Source organism: Oncorhynchus kisutch, linkage group LG3 (genome assembly GCF_002021735.2).
Source record: "Oncorhynchus kisutch isolate 150728-3 linkage group LG3, Okis_V2, whole genome shotgun sequence".
In the NCBI taxonomy this organism is placed as follows: Eukaryota; Metazoa; Chordata; class Actinopteri; order Salmoniformes; family Salmonidae; genus Oncorhynchus; species Oncorhynchus kisutch.
In genome coordinates this window covers 4669662-4690053 of record NC_034176.2, presented here as the reverse complement: position 1 = coordinate 4690053, position 20392 = coordinate 4669662, and the positions used below count along the sequence as shown (strand labels likewise).

The 20392-nt window shown below is 45.1% G+C and overlaps 1 protein-coding gene across 1 annotated transcript in view; it reads right to left on the bottom strand.

Moving 5' to 3' along the window:
- Nucleotides 1-829: 829 nt before the first annotated feature.
- Nucleotides 830-20392, bottom strand: part of LOC109882476 (ras-GEF domain-containing family member 1B-A-like) — a gene marked incomplete in the record, with an annotated part of 52801 nt that continues 33238 nt past the window's right edge. The window contains 4 exon segments of the mRNA XM_031816640.1: nt 830-3539; nt 5863-5935; nt 6218-6341; nt 11465-11560. Of these exon segments, the coding sequence (XP_031672500.1) occupies nt 3515-3539; nt 5863-5935; nt 6218-6341; nt 11465-11560 (318 nt within the window).

Genomic DNA, 20392 nt, shown 5'->3' with positions numbered 1-20392 from the left:
TTCCCACTACAGTATGTTCCCACTACAGTATGTTCTACATGTTCCCACTACAGTATGTTCCCACTACAGTATGTTCTACATGTTCCCACTACAGTATGTTCCCACTACAGTATGTTCCCACTACAGTATGTTCTACATGTTCCCACTACAGTATGTTCTACATGTTCCCACTACAGTATGTTCTACATGTTCCCACTACAGTATGTTCTACATGTTCCCACTACAGTATGTTCCCACTACAGTATGTTCTACATGTTCCCACTACAGTATGTTCCCACTACAGTATGTTCTACATGTTCCCACTACAGTATGTTCCCACTACAGTATGGTCTACATGTTCCCACTACAGTATGTTCAACATGTTCCCACTACAGTATGTTCTACATGTTCCCACTACAGTATGTTCTACATGTTCCCACTACAGTATGTTCTACATGTTCCCACTACAGTATGTTCTACATGTTCCCACTACAGTATGTTCAACATGTTCCCACTACAGTATGTTCTACATGTTCCCACTACAGTATGTTCCCACTACAGTATGTTCTACATGTTCCCACTACAGTATGTTCCCACTACAGTATGTTCTACATGTTCCCACTACAGTATGTTCCCACTACAGTATGATCTACATGTTCCCACTACAGTATGTTCCCACTACAGTATGTTCTACATGTTCCCACTACAGTATGTTCCCACTACAGTATGTTCCCACTACAGTATGCTCCCACTACAGTATGTTCGACTATGTGAAATGTGTATTGTTTTATAGTTCTGGTATTTCACAGTCAATCTTTGACTTTAAAAAAAACATTGAAAAAAACATGAACAGTGTCCCTCGTCACCTTTTAGGCAATCTTTTATTAACTTTGTCACTTTCTCTTTTAACACAACTAACTCAGTAATAAAAAGATCCTCTATTCCATCGTAACAGTCCAAATACAAACAGAAAAACACAAGGTAGAAAAAAAAACAGAATCATTTACACAGTAAACCACAATGTCATGTAGAGTGGAGAAATGCAAAAGACAAGGCAAGCTAGACATCAGTCAATGGCCGCGTTCCAGACGGACTAAATTACAGATGCCTGCCAGATCTCACAATGCCTGGATAGACATCGGCTATGCAACGACTGAAATGTAGTCAGCCTGGAACGCACCCATCATTTTTGACTTCATAGTGTTAGCTTGGTACCCTGAAAGTGTTTTCATATAAACCTGTATAAAAAAAAAATTGTTAGGCCAATATCTGATAACTACTGAAGTATATTATGTAACTAGTACAAAATTAAATAAGCAGAAACACAATAAAATAATCGTAAATATCCATAACATGAAATAATAACTACACAGAGGATCATAAATAAAACAACATTTGGTGAAAATAATTATAACCATATGAAGAAAAAAATATATAGGAGAAAAAGGAAAGTTTGATCCAGCATTAAACAGAGATGAAACCTTTCACATCCTCAAGTCTCCAACAAATCTCCTCTATCATATACACACACACACAACTCATTCACTCAACACTGCTCCTCCACCGCACTTACTTAATTCAACCACCAGGGGGCGATACAACCACATTGTATTTCTGTACTACCAAACTCATGGGGAGGGGAGTGCAGTGTGTGTGTGTAGGTACAACCACTCTCACACAGGATGGCTTGTCTTGAGTGATTGAAGTTTACAGTCCAGTCCTCCAAGACTATATTTATTCCAGCAGTGTGGCTGGCTAGTGGTAGAGCCTTATAACACTGATTATCAAAAGTAGTGCATAGGGAATAGGGTGCCATTATCTATCTTCACAAAAATCCCCAACACACCCCTCTGCCCGTGGCCGAGGTGTCCCATTGATAAAGGATGAGGAGATAAAGGGGTTTCTTCCTGTTGTAGAGTATCACAACGCTTTATATTAAAACACAAACAAACCCCCCAAAAAATGACATCATATTATCTCTCTAATACACTTTGAACATATTTATCGGTCAAGTTGTCAAGGCTCTGGTCGACCAAACTGGGTTTACAAAAAGGAAACGCATCCTCAAGTAGACAAACAAATGCCCATAGAAACAAAACCATTAGCGTATGAAAATCCTGAAATTACACAAACAAACAAAAACTACAAATAATGTTAGCTTCATGTATATCTCTTACCAACATAGCTGTAGGTTAGGATTAACCCCATTACACAGTATACTGGTTCCCAGTAAACAAAACGCTGGTTTATTAAAGAAGAAGAGAGGAAGTTCCACCTGTTCGAACTGAGTCAGTTGGCCAACCAGCAGACAACTCCTAACTTCTGTAGAAAGGAAAATACACCTGGAAAATGTCACAGGGACAATGATTTGCATCAACTGTGTTTCACCCTGAATACATACATGGTGTGTTTCACCCTGAATACATACATGGTGTGTTTCACCCTGAATACATACATGGTGTGTTTCACCCTGAATACATACATGGTGTGTTTCACCCTGAATACATACATGGTGTGTTTCACCCTGAATACATACATGGTGTGTTTCACCCTGAATAAATACATGGTGTGTTTCACCCTGAATACATACATGGTGTGTTTCACCCTGAATACATACATGGTGTGTTTCACCCTGAATACATACATGGTGTGTTTCACCCTGAATACATACATGGTGTGTTTCACCCTGAATACATACATGGTGTGTTTCACCCTGAATAAATACATGGTGTGTTTCACCCTGAATACATACATGGTGTGTTTCACCCTGAATACATACATGGTGTGTTTCACCCTGAATACATACATGGTGTGTTTCACCCTGAATACATACATGGTGTGTTTCACCCTGAATACATACATGGTGTGTTTCACCCTGAATACATACATGGTGTGTTTCACCCTGAATACATACATGGTGTGTTTCACCCTGAATACATACATGGTGTGTTTCACCCTGAATACATACATGGTGTGTTTCACCCTGAATACATACATGGTGTGTTTCACCCTGAATACATACATGGTGTGTTTCACCCTGAATACATACATGGTGTGTTTCACCCTGAATACATACATGGTGTGTTTCACCCTGAATACATACATGGTGTGTTTCACCCTGAATACATACATGGTGTGTTTCAACAACAAAAAGAAGGGGAAAAAAATAAGGTTTTCAGCAGACGACAAAAGGACAACAACAAAAAGCATCTCCCCCCCGGGTCCCCCCCCCCCCCATCTTCTCAGTCGTGATGGTCGTAGCATCTTTAATAAAAGGCTACAAAATTCATACAAAAGAGATGGAAAAAATAAAAAGCTGTCCTTGGAAACGTAGTGTGAAGGAAGAGCCAATCAACTGGAGGGATTCTTAGCTAGAAATCCTTGACTGCGGACGGAACAGAAAAAGATCCCGCCTTGCTGAATAGTACAGTTCAGATTGTTGTTTCCCATCCAAACAGGGACACTGTTATTTGGACATCACCGCAGGGTAAGGCTTGGTTGTCAGATGGGTTTGACATGGTTCTGTTCAGAAGCTCTAGACTCTACTTAGCAGAGTGGATCTGGGGGGGGGGGGGGGGCAGGAAGAAAGAGAGAGAGAGAGAAAAGACAACATCTATTAGCAAGACATCTAACAGGTATTTATCTATGTATTGTAGCAGTAATGGCTACCTGACTGGCTGGCTAACTGACTGGCTGGCTACCTGGCTAACTGACTGGCTAACTGACTGGCTGACTGACTGACTGGCTGGCTAACTGACTGGCTGGCTGGCTGGCTAACTGACTGGCTGGCTAACTGACTGGCTGACTGACTGGCTGGCTGGCTAACTGACTGGCTGACTGGCTAACTGACTGGCTGACTGACTGACTGACTGACTGGCTGGCTAACTGACTGGCTGGCTGGCTAACTGACTGGCTGGCTAACTGACTGGCTGACTGACTGGCTGGCTGGCTAACTGACTGGCTGACTGGCTGGCTGACTGACTGGCTAACTGACTGGCTGAGTGACTGGCTGGCTGGCTGGCTAACTGACTGGCTGGCTAACTGACTGGCTGACTGGCTGGCTGACTGACTGGCTGGCTAACTGACTGGCTAACTGACTGGTTGGCTAACTGATTGGCTAACTGACTGGCTGGCTGGCTAACTGACTGGCTGACTGGCTGGCTAACTGACTGACTGGCTGGCTAACTGACTGGCTGGCTAACTGACTGGCTGGCTAACTGACTGACTGACTAACTGACTGACTGGCTGGCTAACTGACTGGCTGGCTAACTGGCTAACTGACTGGCTGGTTAACTGACTGGCTGACTGGCTGGCTAACTGACTGGCTGACTGGGTCTTAGTCAGCTCCCTGGGCTCTGAGGATAATATACAACCACACTGAACAAAAGACAATGATTCTTCTATGTACTACTGCTACAATAGCAGAAATCAATACAACACTGTCTGTTCCGTGTGTCTACTTAGAGAAGGTTAATAACCCCAACCCCTTCCCTGTCCTGGAACAGCCATAAAGCACATTGCTGGGCTAGAGGCTCTTAGCCAAACTCCAGGCTTATCAGCAGTGGGGATAGAGGCAAGTGTGTGTGTGTGTGTGTCTCTGCGTGGGCGAGCTAGAGGCACGCTGTGCTGACACGGCCAGTCTGAAGTAATGTAACAGGTTCTGTCGCAGTGGGGAAGGGAGACAAACAACACCATCCTGGCCGGATGGCTATCAGAGAAACGTGACAGCACCCGAACAGACAGGTGGATTCGCCCAGCCCATCTCACCCCACTGGAGCCAGGACCAGCCTAACCAGCCAGGACCAGCCAGGACCAGCCTAACCAGCCAGGACCAGCCTAACCAGCCTAACCAGCCAGGACCAGCCTAACCAGCCAGGACCAGCCAGGACCAGCCTAACCAGCCAGGACCAGCCTAACCAGTAATAGTGGGGTAATGAGTAGGTCTACTGAGCAATCCATGTGGTTAGCATGTCAATGTTTGTGTCATCTAGCCGTCAGACAGGTCTTCAGCACTGCACTGACTGACAGGCTGACTGACTGGCTGGGTGGCTGGCTAACTGACTGGCTGGCTAACTGACTGGCTAACTGACTGGCTGACTGACTGGCTGGCTAACTGACTGGCTAACTGACTGGCTGACTGACTGGCTGGCTGGCTAACTGACTGGCTGGCTAACTGACTGGCTGGCTGGCTAACTGGCTGGCTAACTGACTGGCTGGCTGGCTAACTGGCTGGCTAACTGACTGGCTAACTGACTGGCTGACTGACTGGCTGGATGGCTGGCTAACTGACTGGCTAACTGACTGGCTGACTGACTGGCTGGATGGCTGGCTAGCTGGCTGGCTAACTGACTGGCTAGCTGGTTAACTGACTGGCTGCTTGGCTGACTGGCTGGCTGGCTAACTGACTGACTGGCTGACTGACTGGCTGGCTGGCTAACTGACTGGGTCATAGTCAGCTCCCTGGGCTCTGAGGATAATATTCAACCACACTGATAAAAGACAATGAATCTTCCTCCATCATGTCTGAGACACATATTACACTCCCAGCACCGATGGCATGACATTACTGTGTGTATGGGGGAGAACACTGTGTGTGTCTATGGGGTAGAACACTGTGTGTGTGTGTGTGTGTGTGTGTGTGTGTGTGTGTGTGTGTGTGTGTGTGTGTGTGTGTGTGTGTGTGTGTGTGTGTGTGTGTGTGTGTGTGTGTGTGTTTGTTTGTTTATGGGAACACCGTGTGTGTGAGTTATTGACTAGTGGGCGGATGAGCATGTACCCCCCCCCCCTTTTGGTCGACGAGGGTGGGTGACAACTATGACGAATGAAGCTGACCCCCAGGGAACACACATACAAACACCACGGGGAGGGGGGGGGTACACACACCTCAGAGACTTCCATCTGTCCTTCTCCATGTGGTTCTCAGGGCCTTCACTCTCATAAGAGGCCAGATATAGAGCTGAGAGAGAGAGAGAGAGGGAGGGAGAGAGAGAGAGACAGAGAGAGAGAGAGGGGGAAAGAGGGAGAGAGAGAGAGAGAGAGAGAGAGAGAGGGGGAAAGAGAGAGAGAGAGACAAACAGAGAGAGAGAGGGAGAGAGAGAGAGAGAGAGAGAGAGAGAGAGAGAGAGAGAGGGAAAGAGAGAGAGAGAGAGACAGATATATAAAGAGTATAAGTACATTGAACCTTGTTTAAAATAGAATAACCTTTATGGGGGGGGGGTTTATGAGGGGTTGTACATACTGTCCTCGCTGAAAACTGGTGCGGTAAGCAAGTACTGGAGGATTTTACGGTCCTTCTCAAAAGGACACTCCACCTTCTTCCAAACCATGAACTCGCTGACCCGCTTCGCCATCTCCCAGAATTTCTGAAAACAATGTTAAAAAAATCAGAATAAAATGTTAAAATAACATTTGAAACACTGTGGGTGAAAAAATTATAATGTTAATATTTGTGGAAAACATTTCAGCAATGTGAAAGATATGAAGATATGAAGATTAATAAAGAAGTTCTCTAACCTTACCACAACCTTAACCTAACCTTACCACAACCTAACCCTAACCAGACCTTAACCTAACCCTAACCTTACCACAACCTAACCCTAACCTTACCACAGCCTAACCCTAACCAGACCTTAACCTAACCCTAACCTTACCACAACCTAAACCTAACCTTACCACAACCTAACCCTAACCTTACCACAACCTAAACCTAACCTAACCTTACCACAACCTAACCCTAACCTTACCACAACCTAAACCTAACCTAACCTTACCACAACCTAACCCTAACCTTACCACAACCTAACCATAACCTTACCACAACCTAAACCTAACCTAACCTTACCACAACCTAAACCTAACCTAACCTTACCACAACCTAACCCTAACCTAACCTTACCACAACCTAAACCTAACCCTAACCTTACCACAACCTAAACCTAACCTTACCACAACCTAACCCTAACCTTACCACAACCTAACCCTAACCTAACCCTACCACAACCTAACCCTAACCTAACCCTACCATAACCTTACCACAACCTAACCCTAACCTTACCACAACCTAACCCTTACCACAACCTAACCCTAACCTTACCACAACCAAACCCTAACCCTAACCTAACCACAACCTTACCTTACCACAACCTAACCCTACCACAACCTAATCCTACCACAACCTAACCCTAACCTTACCACAACCTAACCCTAACCCTACCACAACCTAACCCTAACCTTACCACAACCTAACCCTAACCTAACCCTTCCATAACCTAATCATAACCTTACCACAACCTAACCCTAATTTTACCACAACCTAACCCTTACCACAAGCTAACCCTAACCTTACCCTAACCCTAACCTAACCCTAACCTTACCACAACCTTACCTCAACCTAACCCTAACCTTACCACAACCTAACCCTAACCTAACCACAACCTAGCCCTAACCTTACCACAACCTAACCCTACCCTAACCACAACCCACCCTACCCTAACCTAAACCTAACCTTACCCTAACCTTACCACAACCTGACCCTAACCTTACCACAACCTAACCCTACCCTAACCCTAACCTAACCCTAACCTTACCACAACCTGATAATAACATTCACTGGTTGACTTATGTTGGTGAGCATATGCAGTATGAGCCCAAATTTTGGACACACCTACTCATTCAAGGGTTTTTCTTTATTTTTACAATTTTCTACGTTATAGAATAATAGTGATGACATCAAAACTATGAAATAACACAAATGGAATCATGTAGTAACTTTAAAAAAAAAAAGTTTAACAAATCAAAAAATATTTTATATTTGAGATTCTTCAAAGTAGCCATCCTTTGGCTTGACAGCTTTGCACATTCTTGGCATTCTTTTTATTGATTTATTTATTTAATTTATATTTTACCTTTATTTATCCAGGTAGGCTAGTTGAGAACACCTTTATTTAACCAGGTAGGCTAGTTGAGAACACCTTTATTTAACCAGGTAGGCAAGTTGAGAACAAGTTCTCATTTACAATTGCGACCTGGCCAAGATAAAGCAAAGCAGTTCGACAGATACAACGACACAGAGTTACACATGGAGTAAAACAGACATACAGTCAATAATACAGTATAAACAAGTCTATATACAATGTGAGCAAATGAGGTGAGAAGGGAGGTAAAGGCAAAAAAGGCCATGGTGGCAAAGTAAATACAATATAGCAAGTAAAACACTGGAATGGTAGTTTTGCAATGGAAGAATGTGCAAAGTAGAAATAAAAATAATGGGGTGCAAAGGAGCAAAATAAATAAATAAATAAAAATTAAATACAGTTGGGAAAGAGGTAGTTGTTTGGGCTAAATTATAGGTGGGCTATGTACAGGTGCAGTAACCTGTGAGCTGCTCTGACAGTTGGTGCTTAAAGGTAGTGAGGGAGATAAGTGTTTCCAGTTTCAGAGATTTTTGTAGTTCGTTCCAGTCATTGGCAGCAGAGAACTGGAAGGAGAGGCGGCCAAAGAAAGAATTGGTTTTGGGGGTGACTAGAGAGATATACCTGCTGGAGCGTGTGCTACAGGTGGGAGATGCTATGGTGACCAGCGAGCTGAGATAAGGGGGGACTTTACCTAGCAGGGTCTTGTAGATGACATGGAGCCAGTGGGTTTGGCGACGAGTATGAAGCGAGGGCCAGCCAACGAGAGCGTACAGGTCGCAATGGTGGGTAGCATATGGGGCTTTGGTGATAAAACGGATTGCACTGTGATAGACTGCATCCAATTTGTTGAGTAGGGTATTGGAGGCTATTTTGTAAATGACATCACCAAAGTCGAGGATTGGTAGGATGGTCAGTTTTACAAGGGTATGTTTGGCAGCATGTGTGAAGGATGCTTTGTTGCGAAATAGGAAGCCAATTCTAGATTTAACTTTGGATTGGAGATGTTTGATATGGGTCTGGAAGGAGAGTTTACAGTCTAACCAGACACCTAAGTATTTGTAGTTGTCCACGTATTCTAAGTCAGAGCCGTCCAGAGTAGTGATGTTGGACAGGCGGGTAGGTGCAGGTAGCGATCGGTTGAAGAGCATGCATTTAGTTGTACTTGTATTTAAGAGCAATTGGAGGCCACGGAAGGAGAGTTGTATGGCATTGAAGCTTGCCTGGAGGGTTGTTAACACAGTGTCCAAAGAAGGGCCGGAAGTATACAGAATGGTGTCGTCTGCGTAGAGGTGGATCAGGGACTCACCAGCAGCAAGAGCGACCTCATTGATGTATACAGAGAAGAGAGTCGGTCCAAGAATTGAACCCTGTGGCACCCCCATAGAGACTGCCAGAGGTCCGGACAGCAGACCCTCCGATTTGACACACTGAACTCTATCAGAGAAGTAGTTGGTGAACCAGGTGAGGCAATCATTTGAGAAACCAAGGCTGTCGAGTCTGCCGATGAGGATGTGGTGATTGACAGAGTCGAAAGCCTTGGCCAGATCAATGAATATTCTCTCAACCAGTTTCATCTGGAATGCTTGTCCAACGGTCTTGAAGAAGTTCCCACATATGCTGAGCACTTGTTAGACCTTGATAGACTCAACCAGTTTCATGATGTAATTTAATAATAATGTGTTTGAGCCTATCAGTTCTGTTGTAACAAAGTAGGTGTGGTATACAGAAGATAGTTGGTATTTTACTATTTGGTAATCCATATTATGGCAAAAACAGCTCAAATAAGCAAAGAGAAATGACAGTCCATCATTACTTTAAGACATGAAGGTCAGTAAATTCGGATCATTTCAAGAACTTGGGAAGTTTCTTCGACTGCAGTTGCAAAAACCATCAATCGCTGTGATGAAACTCGCTCTCATGAGAACCGCCACAGGAAAGGAAGACCCAGAGTTACCTCTGGTGCAGAGGATAACTTCATTAGAGTTAACTGTTCAAGTAACAGACACATCTCAACATCAACTGTTCAGAGGAGACTGTGTGAATCAGGTCTTCATGGATGAATTGCTGAAGAACCCACTACTAAAGGACATCAATAAGAAGAAGAGACTTGCTTGGGCCAAGAAACACGAGCAATGGACATTAGACCGGTGGAAATCTGTCCTTTGGCCTGAAGAGTCCAAATTTGAGATTTTTGGTTCTGGTCTGGTGAACGGATGATCTCTCCATGTGTGGTTCCCACCGTGAAGCATGGAGGAGGAGGTGTGATGGGGTTGGGTATGCTTTGCTGGTGACCCTATCCGTGATTTATTTAGAATTCAGGGCACACTTAACCAGCATGGCTACCACAGCATTCTGCAGCGATACACCATCCCATCTGGTTTGTGTTTAGTGGGACTATCATTTGTTTTTCAACAGGACAATGACCCTACACACCGCCAGGCAGCAACAGATGACCTGGCCTCCACAATCACCCAAACCAAATGAGATGGTTTGGGATGAGTTGGACCGCAGAGTGACGGAAAAGCAGCCAACAAGTGCTCAGTATATGTGGGAACTCCTTCAAGACTATTGGAAAAGCATTCCTCATGAAGCTGGTTAAGAGAATGCCAAAAGTGTGCAAAGCTGTCATCAAGGCAAAGGGTTTGAAAAATCTAAAATATTACTACATGATTCCATATGGGTTATTCCATAGTTGTAATGTCGTCACTATTATCCTACAATGTAGAAAATAGTCAAAAAAATGAAGAAAAACCCCTTGAATGAGTAGGTGTGTCCAAACATTTGACATGTATGGAGGTCTCCAATAATAAAAAGTAGCTTAAAAAGGTTCATTCCTCATTTTTTCTGATGTAGTGTAGCTGGGGTTTACCAATGGAAAGTCTCACTTCCTCATTCTCTGTCAGTTATAGGGGGGGTTACGGTTAGGGTTAGGGTTAACCTAACCTTACCACAACCTAACCCTAACCTTACCACAACCTAACCCTAACCTTACCACAACCTAACCCTAACCTTACCACAACCTTAACCTAACCCTAACCTTACCACAACCTAAACCTAACCCTAACCTAACCACAACCTAACCCTAACCTTACCACAACCTAACCATAACCTTACCACAACCTAACCCTAACCTTACCACAACCTAACCCTAACCTTACCACAACCTAACCCTAACCCTACCACAACCTAACCCTAACCTAACCACAACCTAACCCTAACCTAACCCTCGCTAAAATTGTCCTTGTCTATATAGTGCAAATATAATGTCTCAAAGCAATGGGACACGTTTGGAACTGGTGGAGCTGAGATACATTAAGGCCTTTACCTTTACCAGGTAAGTTGACTGACAACACGTTCTCATTTACGGCAACAACCTGGGGCATAGTTACAGGGGAGAGGAGGGGGGATGAACGGACCAATTGGAATCTGGGGATGATTATGTGGTATGATTAGGGCCAGATTGGTGAATTTATCCTGAACACCGGGGGTTCACACCCACTACTCTTTCGATAAGTGCCATGGGATCTTTAGTGATCTTCACAGAGAGTCAGGATACCCGTTTAATGTCCCACCTCAAAGTTAACGTGCCCATTCTGCATCCTGTTGGAACATCCCTCGTTCAGGAAGTAGATATCTTTAATCAGTAGGCTGAAGAATGGGATAACGATCTGAGAGAGAGAGAGAGAGGAGAGAGAGAGAAGAGGTCAGGATTTAATTCAGCTGCCTGGGTAACAGTACAAGGACATTTCCAGGTAACAGCTGGTTTCTTTGTTAATCACAACAACAACAACAACAACACACCCGTCAAACGAATTCCCCACTTCACCCAAGAAAGAGAAAGTCAGAAAATGCTGAGGTGGTTTTTCAGAACACAAACCGCTTAAATAACTCAGAGCCACAGAGACTTAGGTCACAGAGTGGCTTGGGTTTGGCCAAAAGGGTGGATGTTATTTTCATGAGGCACATGGAAAAAAGGCGACTGAAACACAATGGACTACGATGTGTCCTACTGAACACAGCACGGGTGAATCACTGAGGGGCACAGAGTACTGACCACAGATCAGTGTACTGACCACAGATCCGTGTACTGACCAGTGTACTGACCACAGATCAGTGTACTGACCACAGAGGAGAGAAGGATGGAGGGAGTGGGGAAGGGAGGGAAGGATGGAGGGAGGGAGTGGGGAAGGATGGAGGGAGGGAGCGGGGAAGGATGGAGGGAGGGAGCGGGGAAGGATGGAGGGAGGGGGGAAGGATGGAGGGAGCGGGGAAGGATGGAGGGAGGGAGTGGGGAAGGATGGAGGGAGGGAGGGAAGGATGGAGGGAGGGAGCGGGGAAGGGAGAGAGGGAGTGGGGAAGGATGGAGGGAGGGAGGGGGGAAGGATGGAGGGAGGGAGGGAAGGATGGAGGGAGGGAGCGGGGAAGGGAGAGAGGGAGGGGGGGAAGGGAGAGGGGGAGGGAGTGGGGAAGGATGGAGGGAGGGAGTGGGGAAGGATGGAGGGAGGGAGTGGGGAAGGATGGAGGGAGGGAGCGGGGAAGGATGGAGGGAGGGAGCGGGGGAAGGATGGAGGGAGGGAGCGGGAAGGATGGAGGGAGGGAGTGGGGAAGGATGGAGGGAGGGGAGGGAGGGAAGGATGGAGGGAGGGAGCGGGGAAGGATGGAGGGAGGGAGTGGGGAAGGATGGAGGGAGGGAGTGGGGAAGGATGGAGGGAGGGAGGGAGGGAGGGAGGGAGGGATGGAGGGAGGGAGCGGGGAAGGATGGAGGGAGGGAGTGGGGAAGGATGGAGGGAGGGAGCGGGGGAGGGGAGGGAGTGGGGAAGGGAGGGAAGGATGGAGGGAGGGAGCGGGATATCCTATATGGAAGCGATGAGAGATGGTGACAACAGACAGGTTCTCTGAAAGTGATCAACAGTTTGCCCTGAACACTGGTCCGACAGTGTAAGAAGACGAGAACATGCTTGTAGCAAACGAGGACATGCTTGTAGAATAACAAAAATGGTATGTACACTATTATTTCAGTCTCCCTGTCCTCTCAGTGACACTGTGGCCCAAAACAAACAGAACAGATCAGAGAGAGAGAGAGAGAGAGACAGAGAGAGAGAGAGAGAGAGAGAGAGAGAGAGAGAGAGCAGAATTAGGAGCAGAATTAGGCCGATACCCACTAATTATCAAAATCCAGAAAAGAGCTGTTAAATTCTACAACCACCTAAAAGGAAGCGATTCACAAACCTTCCATAACAAAGCCATCACCTACAGAGAGATGAACCTGGAGAAGAGTCCCCTAAGCAAGCTGGTCCTGGGGCTCTGTTCACAAACACACACTACAGAGCCCCAGGACAGCAGCACAATTAGACCCAACCAAATCATGAGAAAACAAAAAGATAACTACTTAACACATTGGAAAGAATTAACAAAAAAACTGAGCAAACTAGAATGCTATTTGGCCCTACACAGAGAGTACACAGCGGCAGAATACCTGACCACTGTGACTGACCCAAAATTAAGGAAAGCCTTGACTATGTACAGACTCAGTGAGCATAGCCTTGCTATTGAGAAAGGCCGCCGTAGGCAGACATGGCTCTCAAGAGAAGACAGGCTATGTGCTCACTGCCCACAAAATGAGGTGGAAACTGAGCTGCACTTCCTAACCTCCTGCCCAATGTATGATCATATTAGAGAAACATATTTCCCTCAGATTACACAGATCCACAAAGAATTCGAAAACAAATCCAATTTTGAAAAACTCCCATATCTACTGGGTGAAATTCCACAGTGTGCCATCACAGCAGCAAGATTTGTGACCTGTTGCCACGAGAAAAGGGCAACCAGTGAAGAACAAACACCATTGTAAATACAACCCATATTTATGCTTATTTATTTTATCTTGTGTCCTTTAGCCATTTGTACATTGTTAGAACACTGTATATATATAATATGACATTTGTAATGTCTTTACTGTTTTGAAACTTCTGTATGTGTAATGTTTACTGTTAATTTTTGTTGTTTTTCACTTTATATATTCACTTTGTATGTTTTCTACCTCACTTGCTTTGGCAATGTTAACACATGTTTCCCATGCCAATAAAGCCCTTGAATTGAATTGAATTGACAGAGAGACAGAGACAGAGAGAGACAGAGAGAGAGAGAGAGAGAGAGAGAGACAGAGAGACAGAGAGAGAGAGAGAGAGAGAAAGAGAGATCTGGGAACATGTTGCATAAACAAAGTTATCACTGGACTGTATGTTCCAGAAAGGTCCATACAGTGTGGGGAAATATACTTTTTTGACCCATAAACAAAAACCCTCTCTAGAAGAAGTCATAAGACCAGGGTTCTGCCTGGGAAGTTGGAACATTCCGTCTTATGACCCCTTACAGTCTGTCTGGGCAGCCAATCAGAGCCCTTCACAACAATCAACATCTACACACTACACAGCACCCCAGCACCCCCCCCTCCCCCCACTTCCCTAACAGAAACCCTCAGCTAACCCATTGTGTTGACTCTACGCTAACACTTTCGCTAACCTAATACATGTTGACAGTACATCAATAAACAACTTGTGGATGTTTACCCTTCCTTCCAGAACTTGCTACACACTAGGCTAAACCGCTAGACTGACGCCGGGTTGGAACAGGCGGGTTCACACGCGCTCAGGTCAGTGTGGGATAGAGAGAGAAAGACGCAATCAGAGGCCGAGAGAGAGACAAAGAGAGACAGAGAAATGTGAGAGAGAGTGAGAGTGAGAGACAAAGAGAGACAGAGAGAAATGCGAGTGAGAAAGACAGAATGTGAGAGAGAGAGAGAGAGAGACAGAGAGAAATGCGAGAGAGAGAGAGACAGACAGAAATGCAAGAGAGAGAGAGAGAGAGAAAGGAGAAAGTGAACTGCAGGAAGCAGCCCACCCCCCCTTTAACTGAAAAGGAGTAAATGAGTTCTCTTTGACGTCCATACCCTCAGCTGACTTATTTATGTCTTGATTTCTCTGCTTCAGAGGCTTCGTTATGTAATGATGTCCTAACCGAACAAAGTTTAGTGTAAATAAGATGAGAGCACTGAGCAGAGAAGATGAACGATCCATCAGACCAACAGGGAAGGCTGCTTTCCAGACATGCCTGATCAGAATGGGTTCGAACCACTTGTTTTATGGTTAAATGAAAGTGAAGAACACGTGATGGTAAAGAACACGTGATGGTAAAGAACACGTGATGGTAAAGAACACGTGATGGTAAAGAACACGTGATAGTAAAGAACACGTGATGGTAAAGAACACGTGAGAGTGAAGAACACGTGATGGTAAAGAACACGTGATGGTGAAGAACACGTGAGAGTGAAGAACACGTGATGGTAAAGAACACGTGATAGTAAAGAACACGTGATAGTGAAGAACACGTGATAGTGAAGAACACGTGATAGTGAAGAACACGTGATAGTAAAGAACACGTGATAGTGAAGAACACGTGATAGTGAAGAACACGTGATAGTGAAGAACACGTGATGGTAAAGAACACGTGATAGTGAAGAACACGTGATAGTGAAGAACACGTGATGGTAAAGAACACGTGATGGTAAAGAACACGTGATGGTAGAGAACACGTGATGGTAAAGAACACGTGATGGTAAAGAACACGTGATGGTAGAGAACACGTGATGGTAGAGAACACGTGATGGTAAAGAACACGTGATGGTAAAGAACACGTGATGGTAGAGAACACGTGATGGTAAAGAACACGTGATGGTAGAGAACACGTGATACCACCATCTCCACAATGAGTTGCTGCTTATCAATCGTGAGAAGAGCTGGAACATTGTTAGTTTTCTTGGCTAACAATGCTGACAAAACCCGGCCGCGTTGCAAAATAAATCGGACACATACACCGTTCGTCAACGAGCGTCTGAGTAGCCGGGTGCTAAAATAGAACTTGGTTCAATTTGTGACGCTTGGCAAACTGCATGTTCCCGCCTATCCCATCTACTCATTGGTTTTAAACGAGCCTTTATCCACGTGACGGATTGAAAGATGAACGAGGTCCACACTCCAGGCCAGTTGGTGGCAGTAATGCACCTAAAAGTTGGTTGTCAAGCGTCATATAAATCCACAGAAGAAGAAGAAGATGTAGCAGAATGAGGAGATATTCAATCAAAGTAACTCGGTTTCCCCCTTTTTATCTGTGGATTAAAGTAGAGAACATATCCATTTTGTATGACTCCGAGCTAGCTAAAGGTTTCATACCATTTGTATGACTCCGAGCTAGCTAAAGGTTCATACCATTTTGTATGACTCCGAGCTAGCTAAAGGTTCATACCATGTGTATGACTCTGGTGCTAGCTAAAGGTTCATACCATTGTGTATGACCTCCGAGCTAGCTAAAGGTTCATACCATTGTGTGTATGGACTCCGGGCTAGCTAAAGGTTCATACCATTGTGTATGACTCCGGGCTAGCTAAAGGTTCATACCATTGTGTATGACTCCGGGCTAGCTAAAGGTTCATACCATTGTGTATGACTCCGGGCTAGCTAAAGGTTCATACCATTGTGTATGACTCCGGGCTAGCTAAAGGTTCATACCATTGTGTATGACTCCGGGCTAGCTAAAGGTTCATACCATTGTGTATGACTCCGGGCTAGCTAAAGGTTCATACCATTTTGTATGACTCCGAGCTAGCTAAAGGTTCATACCATTGTGTATGACTCCGGGCTAGCTAAAGGTTCATACCATTGTGTATGACTCCGAGCTAGCTAAAGGTTCATACCATTGTGTATGACTCCGAGCTAGCTAAAGGTTCATACCATTGTGTATGACTCCGAGCTAGCTAAAGGTTCATACCATTGTGTATGACTCCGGGCTAGCTAAAGGTTCATACCATTGTGTATGACTCCGGGCTAGCTAAAGGTTCATACCATTGTGTATGACTCCGGGCTAGCTAAAGGTTCATACCATTGTGTATGACTCCGAGCTAGCTAAAGGTTCATACCATTGTGTATGACTCCGAGCTAGCTAAAGGTTCATACCATTGTGTATGACTCCGAGCTAGCTAAAGGTTCATACCATTGTGTATGACTCCGGGCTAGCTAAAGGTTCATACCATGTGTATGACTCCGGGCTAGCTAAAGGTTCATACCATTGTGTATGACTCCGGGCTAGCTAAAGGTTCATACCATTGTGTATGACTCCGAGCTAGCTAAAGGTTCATACCATTGTGTATGACTCCGGGCTAGCTAAAGGTTCATACCATTGTGTATGACTCCGGGCTAGCTAAAGGTTCATACCATTGTGTATGACTCCGGGCTAGCTAAAGGTTCATACCATTGTGTATGACTCCGGGCTAGCTAAGGTTCATACCATTGTGTATGACTCCGGGCTAGCTAAAGGTTCATACCATTGTGTATGACTCCGGGCTAGCTAAAGGTTCATACCATTGTGTATGACTCCGGGCTAGCTAAAGGTTCATACCATTGTGTATGACTCCGGGCTAGCTAAAGGTTCATACCATTGTGTATGACTCCGGGCTAGCTAAAGGTTCATACCATTGTGTATGACTCCGGGCTAGCTAAAGGTTCATACCATTGTGTATGACTCCGGGCTAGTTAAAGGTTCATACCATTGTGTATGACTCCGGGCTAGCTAAAGGTTCATGAATGTTTGAATGTTTGATTGTTTCGACTGGTGGGGATAGATAAAGCCAACATGGCACACAGACACACATGCAAAGCCGGTTTGGTCAGTCTGTAAGTGGGTTACTGGGTTATATAAACGGGCTCTGGGTTACTGGGTTATATAAATGGGCTCTGGGTTATATAAACGGCTCTGGGTTAGGGTTATATAAACGGGCTCTGGGTTAGAGTTATATAAACGGGCTCTGGGTTATATAAACGGGCTCTGGGTTACTGGGTTATATAAACGGGCTCTGGGTTGGTTATATAAACGGGCTCTGGGTTAGGGTTATATAAACGGGCTCTGGGTTAGGGTTATATAAACGGGCTCTGGGTTAGGGTTATATAAACGGGCTCTGGGTTAGGGTTATATAAATGGGCTCTGGGTTACATAGACGGGCTCTGGGTTAGGGTTATATAAACGGGCTCTGGGTTACATAGACGGGCTCTGGGTTAGGGTTATATAAACGGGCTCTGGGTTACATAGACGGGCTCTGGGTTATATAAACGGGCTCTGGGTTACATAGACGGGCTCTGGGTTGGTTAATTAAACGGGCTCTGGGTTACATAGACGGGCTCTGGGTTAGGGTTATATAAACGGGCTCTGGGTTACATAGACGGGCTCTGGGTTATATAAACGGGCTCTGGGTTAGGGTTATATAAACGGGCTCTGGGTTAGGGTTATATAAACGGGCTCTGGGTTAGGTTATATAACCCAGAGCCCGTCTATGTAACCCAGAGCCCGTTTATATAACCCTAACCCAGAGCCCGTCTATGTAACCCAGAGCCCGTTTATATAACCCTAACCCAGAGCCCGTCTATGTAACCCAGAGCCCGTTTATATAACCCAGAGCCCGTCTATGTAACCCAGAGCCCGTTTATATAACCCTAACCCAGAGCCCGTCTATGTAACCAGAGCCCGTTTTATTAACCCTAACCCAGAGCCCGTCTATGTAACCCAGAGCCCATTTATATAACCCTAACCCAGAGCCCGTTTATATAACCTAACCCAGAGCCCGTTTATATAACCCTAACCCAGAGCCCGTTTATATAACCCTAACCCAGAGCCCGTTTATATAACCCTAACCCAGAGCCCGTTTATATAACCCAGTAACCCAGAGCCCGTTTATATAACCCAGAGCCCGTTTATATAACTCTAACCCAGAGCCCGTTTATATAACCCTAACCCAGAGCCGTTTATATAACCCAGAGCCCATTTATATAACCCAGTAACCCAGAGCCCGTTTATATAACCCAGTAACCCACTTACAGACTGACCAAACCGGCTTTGCATGTGTGTCTGTGTGCCATGTTGGCTTTATCTATCCCCACCAGTCGAAACAATCAAACATTCAAACATTCATGAACCTTTAGCTAGCCCGGAGTCATACACAATGGTATGAACCTTTAACTAGCCCGGAGTCATACACAATGGTATGAACCTTTAGCTAGCCCGGAGTCATACACAATGGTATGAACCTTTAGCTAGCCCGGAGTCATACACAATGGTATGAACCTTTAGCTAGCCCGGAGTCATACACAATGGTATGAACCTTTAGCTAGCCCGGAGTCATACACAATGGTATGAACCTTTAGCTAGCCCGGAGTCATACACAATGGTATGAACCTTTAGCTAGCCGGAGTCATACACAATGGTATGAACCTTTAGCTAGCCCGGAGTCATACACAATGGTATGAACCTTTAGCTAGCCCGGAGTCATACACAATGGTATGAACCTTTAGCTAGCCCGGAGTCATACACAATGGTATGAACCTTTAGCTAGCCCGGAGTCATACACAATGGTATGAACCTTTAGCTAGCTCGGAGTCATACACAATGGTATGAACCTTTAGCTAGCCCGGAGTCATACACAATGGTATGAACCTTTAGCTAGCCCGGAGTCATACACAATGGTATGAACCTTTAGCTAGCCCGGAGTCATACACAATGGTATGAACCTTTAGCTAGCTCGGAGTCATACACAATGGTATGAACCTTTAGCTAGCTCGGAGTCATACACAATGGTATGAACCTTTAGCTAGCTCGGAGTCATACACAATGGTATGAACCTTTAGCTAGCCCGGAGTCATACACAATGGTATGAACCTTTAGCTAGCCCGGAGTCATACACAATGGTATGAACCTTTAGCTAGCCCGGAGTCATACACAATGGTATGAACCTTTAGCTAGCTCGGAGTCATACACAATGGTATGAACCTTTAGCTAGCTCGGAGTCATACCAATGGTATGAACCTTTAGCTAGCTCGGAGTCATACACAATGGTATGAACCTTTAGCTAGCCCGGAGTCATACACAATGGTATGAACCTTTAGCTAGCTCGGAGTCATACAAATGGTATGAACCTTTAGCTAGCCCGGAGTCATACACAATGGTATGAACCTTTAGCTAGCCCGGAGTCATACACAATGGTATGAACTTTAGCTAGCCCGGAGTCATACACAATGGTATGAACCTTTAGCTAGCCCGAGTCATACACAATGGTATGAACCTTTAGCTAGCCCGGAGTCATACACAATGGTATGAACCTTTAGCTAGCCCGGAGTCATACACAATGGTATGAACCTTTAGCTAGCCCGGAGTCATACACAATGGTATGAACCTTTAGCTAGCCCGGAGTCATACACAATGGTATGAACCTTTAGCTAGCTCGGAGTCATACACAATGGTATGAACCTTTAGCTAGCCCAGAGTCATACACAATGGTATGAACCTTAGCTAGCTCGGAGTCATACAAAATGGTATGAACCTTTAGCTAGCTCGGAGTCATACAAAATGGTATGAACCTTTAGCTAGCTCGGAGTCATACAAAATGGTATGTTCTCTACTTA